Here is a 13,986-nt window from a genome sequence, read left to right as displayed (position 1 = left end):
CTATAGGATAGAATGAAAATCTAGGACCTAGTCATTCAGGCTGTTCCATACTTTGGCTTTCGCTTACCTCATTGATGTTATATCCCATTCTTCCTTGAGTCAGTTAAAATTTATCAAGCATCCATTCTGTATTGACACTATATATATGTGTTTGCCAAGCACACACAATATTAAAATGCACTTATTGAGCACTTCACATTGCTAGGAGCTCCTTTAAGTCCATTTTATAAACTCACTCCTTAAATTCTCAGAAGAACACTGTGAGGTACATGAAATTATTTCTTCATTGCATAGATGAGGAAGTCAGGCACAGAGAGATGAAGTGATCTGGCTAAGGCTACCCAGTTTGAACACTGTTCAGCCAGGATCTCAACCACAACTCTCTTTTGTTTTTGAGGTAAATCAACTTTGCATCTTCATACATTTCATGATTTCTGCCTTCCCTTTTGTGCCCATATATTCCTGTCACACTTGAAGCAACTTCACTTTCTCAGCCTTTGTGACTGTTTTTTTTTAATTTCCATATGGTATTCAGAATAGACTCGAGAGACGAGGCAAAGCCACTCTGACACTTCTACTTGCTATGATCCTCCCTCTTCCTAACTTACAGAGCTTAATATTTGTACCACTCATTTGACATTCAACCACCCACAATTCTGGGGACAAATTTTCTTTATTTTTCAACTCTCTGGGATGTTTATACACAGTGTTTTCCCAAACAGATTGTAAGTTCATAGAGGGCCAACCAAATTTGTATATTTCTGCATGTCGTTCATATACCTACAACACAGTTGTGTATCTAGGAGGTGTTCATTCAATGCTTGTTGAATGACTTTTGGCACAAGCTCCTTTAGCAGCTATTTGTCCTTTACCAATTATGCCTGGCCACAAAAACTCTTAATAATAGTATTCTTCTTGTGTGGTCTCCTTTAACTACAATTTCTTCCCTCTTCTCTTCAGATTCACTTTTACTTATCTTCTTGAGCTTAGTTTACGTGTCATATATCCAAAAATCTTCCATGACATCCACCTCTAGGCTGGCTTAAGTATCTATCCTCTGTATTCCCTCAATATCAGATCTATTCCTCTATGTCACAAGAGATTAAGGGGACATACTTCTTTGTTTTATTTATTTTGGGGAGAGAGCGCACAAGCATGAGCGGAGGTGAGGGTTAGAGGGAGAAGCAGATTCCCTGCTGAGCAGGGACTCCCCACCCCTGCCCCGTGATGCAGGACTGGATCCCAGGACACTGGGATCATGACCTGAGGTGAAGGCAGATGCATAACCAACTGAGCCACCCAGGTGCCCTAAGGGGATATACTTCTGGACCTATTTTTTTTTTAAAAGATTTTATTTATTTATTTGACAGAGACAGAGATAGCGAGAGCAGGAACACAAGCAGCGGGAGGGGGAGAGGGAGAAGCAGGCCTCCCCCCGAGGAGGGAGCCCGATGTGGGACTCGATCCCAGGACCTGGGATCATGACCTGAGCCGAAGGCAGACGCTTAACGACTGAGCCACCCAGGCGCCCTGGACCTATTTTTAATTTCTAGACTGCAAACTCCTTGAGGACAAGGGCTGTGTCTTTTTTAGTGTTGAGTTCTTAGTGCTAAGCACAATGCTAGTATATGAAATTGATCAATGAATATAGATGAAGGAAGGGAAGGAAGGAAGGAAGGGAGGAAGGAAGGAAGGAAGTCAAAGCAATCTTAATATGCTTCTAACAGCCTGCATAATGAGAAGAGGTAAGATGCAGAATGTATCCATGGAAACAATATAAATATATAAATAGCCCTATCTTAGTTGACCAGAACAGTTTTATGAACATGAATTAGCTAAGGCCACAGTGCATCCTTATCAATTCAATTTCATTTTAAATACTGACAGTGTGCTAGCACTTGCCACCTAGAAAAATGATACTTTTAATCCCCAGCATCTTAGGCACTATGCCAATTTAGTTCTGATAATTGGGATTGCACCTCTGCTCAAACGACCTCAGCTCGATGCCATGAATGGTCTGCCTTTCAAACTCATCCAGGGCCATTTGCCACCTTTGAGATGCACTTCTGTTCAGGATTGAAAGGACAGCAAGCATTTCTTCAACTTCTACTTCATAAGTTGGACACTTTCCAATTGTTAGTGGAGGGAGACAATTCTAGATGATTCTTCCAAGCATGAGGTGTGATTGTCTCATTTAATATACTTACTGTGCTAACAGCTCTGGCCCAAAACACCTTCTCTTCTACTTGGGGACTGTCCATTGTTCTCTAGTGTATGATTAGCAGATTAGCTATCATGTAAGAAGCCAGGAAAATGAACTCCCAGTAAACCCTTCCAAAGCAAGAGTAATTCATTACCCAGCCTGATTTCCACTTAAAATGTACTTTAAGCACACTTCCAACTACAAACCCTAAATCACCCTGTGTTCACAAAGTCCATCATTTTTTATTTTATTGCATGGCACTGGCGTGACATAATCCCTTGCAGAGCATCTCGGAGTGCTTTACAGATCAATAAATTACTTACCTGCGCAGTTGAAGCAGCGTCTGCAAGGCCAGCACGGTCATTATGCAAGCAGCCTGTCCTCCAGGAAGCAAGCAAGCTCTGTGGGTGCCAGCGGTGGGTGGGGGCAAGGGCCAGGCAAATGTATGGGTTGGGGGAGTGGTGGTGCAAGAAATGACTGTTCCAGTTAAAACTCTGAGTAAAATACATCACGTTTAAATGATTTTAAAACTAAGAGCATTTAGGGGTGCCTGGGTGGTTCAGTCGTTAAGCAGCTGCCTTCGGCTCAGGTCATGATCCCACGGTCCTGGGATTGAGCCCCACATCGGGCTCCCTGCTCAGCAGGAAACCTGCTTCTCCCTCTCTCACTACCCCCTGCTTGTGTTCCCTCTCTCGCTGTGTCTCTCTCTGTCAAATAAATAAATAAAATCTTTTTTTTAAAAAAAGACTAAAAGCATTTAAAAATTTGGATCCTTTAGACAGTCAGCAAATCAAGTGTTCAGTCATTAACTCATCAATTAAATTTCTATCCTGGAAGGTTCAATCTAGCATTTAAACTGTTATAGCCATAAAATTGCAGTGTTATGTCTTAGGAGTCCTGGATCATAGAACCAATGGTCCCTCCCCAGCCCTCACCACATTGACTCTCCTACCAAATAATTGTGAGAGTGCAGGTGTATGTGCAAACACACACAGACACACACACACACATACACTGCCTCACTGTCTGACGCTCGATATTTTAAATCTAAAAATGATTAAATGGTGTTTACTTTATGCCAGACACCCTATTCAAGACAGCAGAAAATAAAAAGAAGAGTAAGGCTCTTGTTCTGTAGCTTATATTCGGATACTTTATAGCATAGAAGAAAGGTGAGACTGGGGTAACATAAGCAAGTTTATTTTAAATGCCTTGGAGGAGGCTATGGGATCCCCAGGAAAGAGAGGTCACATCTTTTTAGAGATATCTGGAAGATGTTATGGAAGGGGTGGTAACTCAACTGTACCTTGAACAATTCCAATAGGTATACATGGTTGGGGAGAAAAGCCTAAGTGACCAAAATCAGCAACAAGGGCATGGGGATTAGGAACCAAAACTGCAACACATGCTTATTAATGAGTGTTCTCAGTTGGCTGGGGTGTAAGAAAGGGGTGGGAGAAAATATGCAAGAACGAAGGCCAGAAGAAGATACTGCCATGATACTCCTTTTTCATGGAGAAGAAAACTTAACACAATCAGAAGTTCAAGTTGAAGAAAGGCCATCACAGAAATTTCCAATCAATCTGATTTCCACCTGAGGGTCATCCTTTGGCCTTGGGACAGGGAATAAGGTCGACGTTTAGGTTTCCTCGGATCTCCAGCAGGAGAGTTGGCATTGTGTACTGGGTGGATGATGTGCCTTGGAATTGCACACTCTGATGGCTCAAATGGGGGCTTATTCAAGGGAAGGACCTCATATGAAGAACCCTAAGTGAGCTGGGTGGAGGGGCCACTTAATTTGTAAAGAACTAAGGTGTCAAACTAGTGTCCATGGGCTGAACTGGTACATGTTAGTGATCCAGTCCTGATGTTGTTACGAACATGTAGCAGGCTGGAAAGTGGTTCCCTTGAATACCATTATAATTCCATTCTATAAATATTGGTTCGGCTTTTGCTGTGGCTATAAATATGAGTACATCATGGCTCAGGCTGTCAAAATGTTCTTGGTTAGTGGATGAGAGACGCTAAGCAAATAACCAAAACGTAGTAGGGTAAGTGCCAAGAATTACAGTCTGGGAGCTCAATAAATGACATCCTTGCTTTATACACCAATTGGCGGATAAGACAAATGAGCAGTCATACTTGAACTGAATATCACATTCACTGGGGGTAAAGATGGTACTAGAGAATTAGGCTTAGAAGTGCAGCAACAAGAAGCTTCTAATTTGGATCCCCAAGGTGAGACAGGTGCACACAGGCAAGTGCTGGCTGTCTGTGGGGTCTACAGGTCCCCGTGGGTTGCTGTCCCTGTGAATCATATATGAGGAGCACCGCAACAGAATAGAGGTTCCTAGGAGAAGCCTGGTTCCAAAACGGAAGACTGAAGGAAGCAGGGGTCCTACTCCCAATTTTACCAATTAGATACATCCCTCCCCTCCTTGGGGGATTAAATTTAGGGTGCAGAAGGAAAAGAGACCAAGTGTGTTATGCCTAACTGGTGTGCCCTCTGACTCCCCACCAGGTATGTGCAATGTACTCTGGGAACACAGATGAGAAGCAGCGGTAACTTAAATTTGTGGAGGACAGAGAGGAGTAGGGGTAGGGAAAGCTGCAACAACGTGGCATCTGATTTGGGCCTTAAAGGATGACTAGAAGTTTTGCAGGAAGGACATAAGGAACAATACAGATCCGGGATGTGTGACGGCCAGGAAGGACATGGCGGGTCAGGGATAACAGGGAGGGTAAGGAAAGGGGGGACGCCTGGGAATGTCAGTGGAAACACAGATTGTTGCTTGATTCTGAACAGCGCAGTATGCAGGGCTGAGAAGCTTGAGTATTTTCAGGTAGGCAATAGGGAGCACCTGGAGGTGTTTAGGCAGAGATATGATAAAATCAGAATTGCATTATATAAAGAGGACTCTGAATGCAGTGTGGAGAATGACTCGTGGATGTGTGTCGGAGGTGGGTGGGGGTGAGAGTGGAGAAGGAAGCGGGTGGAGGCTAGGAGAACAGTTCTTGCAATATTGCAGTGGAATCCATTCCCATTCAGACTCCTTGACTCTGTGTTTAAATGGGAGGAAATAGAAGCTAAATTCAAGGTAAGATATTTTCTTTCTAGTTTAAGGTAATTCCTCTAATTTCTCATCATTTACTCCCACAGCCCGATATTTCAGCCCCTGCATTGTTCTGCCAACTATCATTGTAAGACAACAAAGAAATGTTTTAACAAGATTTTTATTTCGCTTCTCTCTGTTTTGTTTCCACAGTATCTCCCAAAATTGTGGAGATTTCTTCAGATATCTCCATTAATGAAGGGAACAATATCAGCCTCACCTGCATAGCAACAGGTAGACCAGAGCCTACGGTTACCTGGAGACACATCTCCCCAAAAGGTAAGAGAGGAAATTGAAGAATTGTTGGCCATGGCTAAGAGGTCATGGCACTGGTGACTTTGTCCAAAGGGTCCTACATTTTTGATGTCCTGATAACATTGTACTCATGGTTCTGCAGAAAATTTTGATGTTCTCTGCAAGACAGGAATATATCTTGTAAAATTTCAGAAATCATATTTGAGGATCTCTTGAATCCTGGGGAAATGAATCCCAGTTGTTTCTGGGTGAAATAGTGGTGAGATGTTCCGGGTGAACTCCACTGATCCTCTTTGCTGATGGAACAACCAGTGCTGGTGGCATTGTTCAGGTGGTTGTTGTAAGATACCGAAAACACAAACACACAATGATGAATGAAAGCTTTGAATGGCCATACTCCTAAAAGGAAAATGTCCAAGTCTGCTTCTTCAGCGTTGACAAATATCTGGTCCCTAGCCCATTAATTGCTTAGTGGTTTTGTTGTTGTTTTACTCTGATTAATCCTGGATAACAAATATAGAGCAATGTGTGACTAAATTGAAAAATTTGCTTTGTCTAAATGTCTAGATGTTTTGGAGACCAGACCAAGCGTTATTTTGTGCTTTCATGGATTGAACATTAAACCTTTAGAATTTAAGGAGAGATGCCATTTATCATTAAGCTAGCTTTTATGCAAGGTGCATTAAATTATTTCATTTGTTTTTAAATATGGACTGACTGCTTGTAATAGTCCAGGCACTCTTCTGAGCACTAAAGCAATAAAGCAAAACATACAAGTTTCTGTTCTCATGAGCTTACATCTCAGGAGACAAGTGACCAAAAAAAAAAAATGAATATACAGTATAACAGGTGGAGAAAAGGATGAGAAGATAGAGCAGTTTACATTGACAAAAGAACCAGAGTTTGGCCAGGGAAGGTCTTTGAAAAGGTGACATTTGAGCAGAGATATGAATAAAGATGTTTCATTTCAGTGCTTATTGCTGGTTAATGTGAACTATATTTAAGTAAGTATGTATATGTGTGTGTGTGTGTGTGTGTATGCATGTATGCATGAATGTATGTGTATTGCTGAGTACTGCAGGTTTAAGGATTCTAAAGGAACCATAGTAGTGGATATCTGCTTAGTGTTAAGGTTGGGTCCCCAAAAGCGGACCCTGAGAACGCGATTGGTGTGCAAGAAGTTTATTTGAGGAGCTCTTGGGATCAACTTCGGTGAAAGGGAAGGGAAGAAAGCAGGGTTGGGCCAAGGGAAAAGCTGAGTTGCATGAAGACCAGTGGAATGTCTCAGGTGAGGCTGTGGAGAGTTCTGGAGCTAGCATTACCATTTAGCAATGCTCTCTGTTGAGGTGAGAGGCGGGTCTTTTACACCAGCAGAGCATTCAGTCATGGAATCTGGGCTGTCCCCTGAAGGATCGTAACCTTGGGCCAGGGGTCCTTAGGTGAGACAATCCACGTAAGTGGCGGCACCAGAGTTCTGCCCAACAGCAGCACATGATCCGCTGGAGCAGACATCCTTCCCTTCTGAAGGTGGCAGAGCATCGCAGTGTCCACTCCACTTGGATCTTTAAATAAAAACCATTGCCCTGTTGGAGGTTCTTAGAGAAGGCATGAAGTTTTCAGGGTGTTTGGCCTGAATTGCTGCGAGCTATCCCATGTAACCATTTCTGAACACTACCACTGTGAGCAGAGAGAGTACCCGCATGTCTGTGATTCTATCAGTTTGGAATGGCCTTACGATGGGCTGGCCCAAAATCTGGGAGGAGGCTTCTGCTGTGCATGGGACCATCCGAGAGAGGACATGGCCCTGGGGCACATGGGAAGGAGGGGCCATCAAAATGGGCAGACGTTCTAAGTCCACGGTGCACACCATTCATCACTCCTTAATGCTGAGTCCCCAGTGCCATTGGATGCCAGGGCTGTCTGTGCCTTTAGAATCTGTGGAACATTCATCATCACAGGTAGACCCACTTTGCCTTATGTCAAGAGACACTGGGCCCTGCCCTCGTGCAGGTCTCTCTCTGTCTCTGTCGGGTATCTTCTCTTTCTCTTCTGGCTCTTCAGCTCTTTGTCCTTTTCTGGGTCTTTTTTCCCCCCTTCTCCTCTGTACATCTTCTCCTTTTGTCTTGCTCTTTCATGCTTTGTCTTTTTATTCTTTACTTTCCCTTTCTCTCTCAGCATCTTAAACATTTGTACATTAATTTCTTTTCTTTCCACATTTCCTTTCCTCCCTGCCCCCAGCCCCCACCCTCTCTTCTCACAATTACTTCTGTCTCTCGTCTGGCATTGGAGCCCTCTTCCTTTCATCTTGCTGAAGTTCACACTGGCACATCTTAGAGTGCTTTTCCCCCTTTGTGGCCATCCAACAGACTCATTTCCCTGGGCGACTTTACCTGAGCCTCTGCCAGATGCTTCCATTTGGCTGCTATGGAAACAGAAGATGGATCAAGGGGAGAGGAGCAGGATAATCAGAATCTACCTGTAGATCAGAGTAATTTAGATGAACAGCCTTTTCCAGATCCCTGGTCCAGATTATCTATCCCAGATTCAAACTGATGAGACATGCCAAGCAGTAACTAATCACCTCGAACTCACCAGGGTGCTGTTTTCCCTGTGACTGATTATTTGGAGATCAGAGGTGTCACTGGGCTGTTGCCAGATCTGAACTGAAGCTGGAGACCTTAGCAGTCAGATCTTCATCTTTCTCCACTAAATATTTCCAAAAGGGTACTTATTTTAAATAAGTTGGGACAAGCTTGGGGTTCCTTGGAGAAAAAAAGATAGGACACCTCTCAGTAAAGACTCCAGAGGCAGAGAGCTGTTGTCATCTTTTGTCCCATTCTATGTGGGTAGATCATGTTTCAATCTGGACCATTCTCACACACATACCCATTATAGTTCCTGAATGGATAGCTGATGGAGGCTAAGCACATTGGCAACACTGATGGCTTCATTGCATTTTCTCCCTCCAGACTGATCTAATTGTTTTGTACATTTCTGAAAAATCCTAGTTTCTTCCATCATAACTCATAGGGTGCTGCTTGAAATAAACTTATATAAACCTCTTTAGAATATGTATTTTTAGCCTTGACCACGTCTTACGTGGAAAAGGAGAATAAGAGTATTAACCACCATTTTAGTAATGGTTCATACATTTTGATACAGAGCCACTTAGGAGTGACATCTAATTGGAAGAGGGTGGAGGGGCCTTGTCCATGAAACCATCTGCCAACACTTTACATCAGATGGGGAAAATGTCAGTTATCCATATCCACTGTCAACTGTCCATATCCAAGGTGGCCTCCCAAGCCACAACTCTGTACTACCATTCATCATGGGAGGTAGTTTCCTCTTATTATTGGCAATATGTCTCCTAGTTGCCCTCATGAATGTACCACTCTTAGAGGTCAAGAAGAAAGTGCCTGAGTTTTATAAAGATACCTGCCCTCTCACTACACAGCTGCTCTGTGCAGATGTTGTTTCCACCTGAACGGGCCTTGGTCTTTTCAGAAAGAAGTGCCTTCATTTCCCTGTCTCACATGGAAATTCCACCTGGATCTGCACGAATGTTTGATTGGCCCGTTGCCAAACTCTGTATAAGTGCTAGCACCCTCCTGCAGGGGCCCGAGTGCCATCAGGGGACCCTGTCTCCTCTAGACACATTCCCCATTTATGGCTCTGTGCCTTGTCTCTTGTCCTTGTCTAGGCATGCAAGAATTTATTTTTGCACAGCCCTAGGCTCTAGACTTCCTGTGTCCAAAAGAATACATTTAATGTCCTCTATTCCTCTGAGTCTTCCCTAAGTAAATAGAAATACCATCTCTTTCAGGGTATCCTAAAAGGTGTTTTTTAGGACCTCTCTCTTCATGGAAAAGTATTCTCAAAGCCCAATTTTTATGTCTCCAGTTGCTGTTGGATTGGAAGAGCTTTAGAGAGGAGGCTGAGATTCCTATATTGCCACACCCCAGGAACCCAACGTGAAACTCAGGTGAAGGCATCAGTCTGATGACTGATGTGTGGGTTCTTCTATACATATGGAATCAGGGATCACTGAGCATCCTAATGGAGCTGCCCTCTTGAGTGCACTCACTGACCTCCCCCTCTCTCCCATCAAACAAAACACTGAAAATAAAAACATCACCAAGGCTGCTGAAAGAATACTTTGTACCCAGTTATTGGTTGAGGTCTCAGTAAGGTCCAGTGAGCTGTTTACAGAGATGTCCCGATTTCTGATCCATGAGTTCTTCGAGACTTACGTCTCTTTGAGGGCCTACATCTCACTTTGCTTCTTCACTTTCTAGCACAATGCCCAGCACCTAGAAAGCATTCAAGAAGTATTTTTTGATTCAGTGAATAAGCACTTACCTTTGCCAGTGCAAGAGAGGCAAGCCTGTTCTCCTGGTTCAAAGACTTCATCCTGATCCTTGAGCAATTCTCCTCCACTTTGATGTTGCTGTTGAGACCTGTGTGTTTCCTGCTGAAACTCTACTGGGGAGTCTCCAGGACATTTTCTCTGGTCTTCACAGGATTATCAAGCCTTCCCTGAAGTTCCCCTACTGGGGGACCTGCTGTGGCAGGGCTTGACTTTTCCTTGAAGGAGAGACTCTTTTTCAAGTACTCTTTTGAAAAAGTTGAGAAGGCTCACAAGTGACTTTGAAAGTGGGTTTTCTGTGAGCTCCCTTCTGTCCCCCTCACTTCCTCTCAGTCACTCTCCCCGTGTGTGTGTTTCTCTCACCTCTTCTTCATCTGGCCTTTCTGGGGCTCTTGATCCTTTTGGTGTCTTACTCTTCCCAACCCTAATTGTGCCTAAACCCTCAGCAGCTCCCAAAAGTTTCATAAAATAATCCTGGATGTTGCCAGGGAAAGTTAGTTCAACAATATACGAAAATCCACTGCTCCTCATGGGTTAAAAAAAAATAAAAATACAAAGAGAGAAATAAGTACAAAAAAAGAGAAATGTTAGTTGAAAAATTCTCCCTGCCCTCCCACCCCCATCGTATGTGAATTAAAGTGGGAAAGAGATCGATTGGTTTTTCCCAGGGCCAAATAAAGACTCTGGGGGGGGCAGAATTAGAGCAGGACCACATGTCGATTAGGTTCCAAACCCAGCCCTTGTTATGGAACCCATCTCTTTCCACAGCGTGCCATGGACCCATACCTGCAACTGCCAAATCTCTTCCCTTCCCACCTCAGCTCTCCTGCTCTACTTGAAGGGGCCCAGGGAGCTGTTGGTTTTTCTGAGCCTTGTTTCTCATAGTTTTTCAAAGGTACCAAAAGCCTCACCAAGTTGGTGAGGACAGAGTGACCCTTGGATGGAAGCTCTTCTTCTTGCCAATGCCCTGAGTCCTTCCCTCTGTGCCGCCCCCGCCACACCCACATATTTTCCCATTTGTCAGCACTGACAGTCTTCCTCCCCAGCCAAGCAGGACACTGTAGCACTAATTGGCACCGGAGATAACACAGCATGGGTTCAACCAGGGCTGGCAGGCGCCATGACTCCAGGGACAGCTCTGTGAAAAAGTGTCAGGAGCAGAGCTGTTGCATGCCATCGGCTGACTACAGCACCCCGGCACTAATGAGCAACCTGTCAGCACCAGCATCAGGGGCCCCATGTGGTTCAGGGATCATTAGGATGGCAGACAAGAAAAACCTCTCCAGCAAAGAAGAGCCATGGATGGGAGGGAAGGAGGACAAAATGGAGCTAAAAGCATCTCCTTACCCACACATGGTTACCACCCAGCAGGTGAGAACCAAAAAGCACACACACACACACACACACACACAAAGAAAAAAGAAAGAAAGAAAAAGATGTTTATAAAAGATTTCTATGCCGGGGCACCTGGGTGGCTCAGTCGTTAAGCGTCTGCCTTCGGCTCAGGTCATGATCTCAGGGTCCTGGGATCGAGCCCCGCATTGGGCTCCCTGCTCGGTGGGAAGCCTGCTTCTCCCTCTCCCACTCCCCCTGCTTGCGTTCCCTCTCTCGCTGTGTCTCTCTCTATCAAATAAATAAAATCTTTAAAAAACAAACAAACAAACAAACAAAAATATTTCTATGCCAACTCTGGACAACTCTTGGACTCTCATTTTGGTTGGGTTTCCCTGTAGTTAATCAGTACAGGCCATAAATCTTTTCTGCAGTAAGCCAAGGGGAACTCAGGGACTAAATTAACTCTCCAGTCATGGCCACCGTGCTCTGAAACCAGGTGGCAAGTAGCCTAAGTTCCAAAGAAAGAGGGACCTGAGGAGAAAAAGGAAGCCTTGGGATCTGTGTCTTCTTGTTACTTTTCAGGGCAGGCTCCCTGCCCAGGGAGCCTGCTGAGCTGCATGCTACCTGCCTGTCTTCCACTGGAGTATGAGAATCTAAGAGACACAGTTGAGAGAAGGAGCTTTTTTTTTTTTCTGTTCCTTTACCCTAGATGTGGGTTTGGGAAATGGCCCGTGTGTCTGCTCTATATTTCTGCTTCCTGAGGGGAGGTGTGAATTTTCCAGCTCCATTCTTCTGCTTCAGGCTTTATGGAATGTCTGGCCCTTTGAGGTTTTGCCTACCTCTAATGACTCCATCATCATGGGTGGAGGCTGCCTGATAGAAGGTGGGCATCTTTCTGAGAGAGATGGGCCTTGAAAGCAGGTCTGGCTGGCTTTGAAGTTCCCTCCACTACTCACTTCCTCAGTCACACCAAGGTAGTGATGAACATTCCAGAAGAGACTTTTCTTTATTAATTTTGTTCTTGCTTCTTGGCATGACACTGAGAGTTTTCATTATTTGGTTCTGGACTTCATTTTCCCCACACACTGCAATCACACTAATAACTTGACATTTACCACATAGTTGGTGTGCTTACCTTTGCACTTACCATCTGGTCTCCCTAGATCATCTCCTTGCAACTTCTGGATAGAGTTCTACTCTTGTTTTAAGACCATGCTCAAAAACTACCAGTTTGAAACCCTCCAGTGACTTTCTTCAGACAAAGTGAGTCACCCCCTTTTTTGAGATCACATAGCACTTTGCACATATTTTTAATGATGGCAATTCTTACCGCGACTCATACGCTTATGAGGCCCTCCACTTGTCCAAGGGATCAGGGAGCACAGGAAGAGTTCTGCTGTTTTATTCTATCCTCAGTGCCTAGGTTACAGCACCAGATGTTTGCAGGCCGTGTAAGTGATTCTTGAGCAATGAGGTATCCAATCTATGGATATACTATGTTTCATTACTTTTTTTTAAATTTTATTTTATTTTGTTATGTTAGTCACTATACAATACATCATTAGTTTTTGATGTAGTGATCCATGATTCATTGTTTTTGTATAACACCCAGTGCTCCGTGCAGTATGTGCCCTCCTTAATACCCATCACTGGGCTAACCCATCCTCCCACCCCCCTCCCCTCTAAAACCCTCAGTTTTTATTCGGGAGTCCATAGTCTTTCATGGTTCCTCTCCCCCTCCGATTTCCTCCCTTTCATTTTTCCCTTCCTTCTCCTAATGTCCTCCATGCTATTCCTTATGGTCCATAAATAAGTGAAACTATATGATAATTTACTTTCTCTGCTTGACTTATTTCACTTAGCATAATCTCCTCCAGTCCCATCCATGTTGATGTAAAAGTTGGGTATTCATCCTTTCTGATGGCTGAGTAATATTCCATTGTATATATAGACCACATCTTCTTTATCCATTCATCTGTTGAAGGGCATCTCGGCTCTTTCCACAGTTTGGCTATTGTGGACATTGCTGCTATGAACACTGGGGGGCATATGGTCCTTCTTTTCACTACATCTGTGTCTTTGGGGTAAATACCCAGTAGTGCAATTGCTGGGTCATAGGGTAGTTCTATTTTTAACTTTTTGAGGAACCTCCACACTGTTTTCCAAAGTGGCTGTACCAACTTGCATTCCCACCAACAATGTAAGAGGGTTCCCCTTTCTCCACAACCTCTCCAACATTTGTTGTTTCTTGCCTTGTCAATTTTTGCCATTCTAACTGGTGTAAGGTGGCATCCCACCAAGGTGATTTTGATTTGAATTTGCCTGATGGGTAATGATGATGAACATTTTTTCATGTGTCTGTTAGTCATTTGTATGTCTTCTTTGGAGAAGTGTCTGATCATTTCTTCTGCCCATTTTTTGACTTCATTATATGTTTTTTGGGTGTTGAGTTTGAGAAATTCTTTATAGATCTTGGAAATCAATGCTTTGTCTGTAGTGTCATTTGCAAATATCTTCTCCCATTCTGTGGGTTGCCTCTTTGTTTTGTTGAGTGTTTCCTTTGCTGTGCAGAAGCTTTTTATCTTGATGAAGTCCCAAAAGTTCATTTTTGCTTTTGTTTCACTAGCCTTTGGAGATGTATCTTGAAAGTAGTTGCTGTGGCCAATGTTGAAGAGGTTACTGCCTATGTTCTCCTCTAGGATTTTGATGGA

At 43.8% G+C, this 13,986-nt stretch overlaps 1 protein-coding gene across 4 annotated transcripts in view; it reads left to right on the top strand.

The window, feature by feature from the left end:
* The window catches only part of NTM (neurotrimin), a 416,935-nt gene that overhangs the window by 287,160 nt on the left and 115,789 nt on the right, over nucleotides 1–13,986 (top strand). For all 4 annotated transcript variants that reach the window (XM_021696337.1, XM_021696336.1, XM_021696338.1 and 1 more), the window contains exon 3: nucleotides 5,470–5,595. In XM_021696337.1, the coding sequence (XP_021552012.1) occupies nucleotides 5,470–5,595 (126 nt within the window). The remainder of the gene's footprint in view (nucleotides 1–5,469; nucleotides 5,596–13,986) is intronic.

The sequence above is a fragment of the Neomonachus schauinslandi genome, chromosome 11, assembly GCF_002201575.2.
Source record: "Neomonachus schauinslandi chromosome 11, ASM220157v2, whole genome shotgun sequence".
In the NCBI taxonomy this organism is placed as follows: Eukaryota; Metazoa; Chordata; class Mammalia; order Carnivora; family Phocidae; genus Neomonachus; species Neomonachus schauinslandi.
This window is presented reverse-complemented; position numbering and strand designations above follow the sequence as displayed.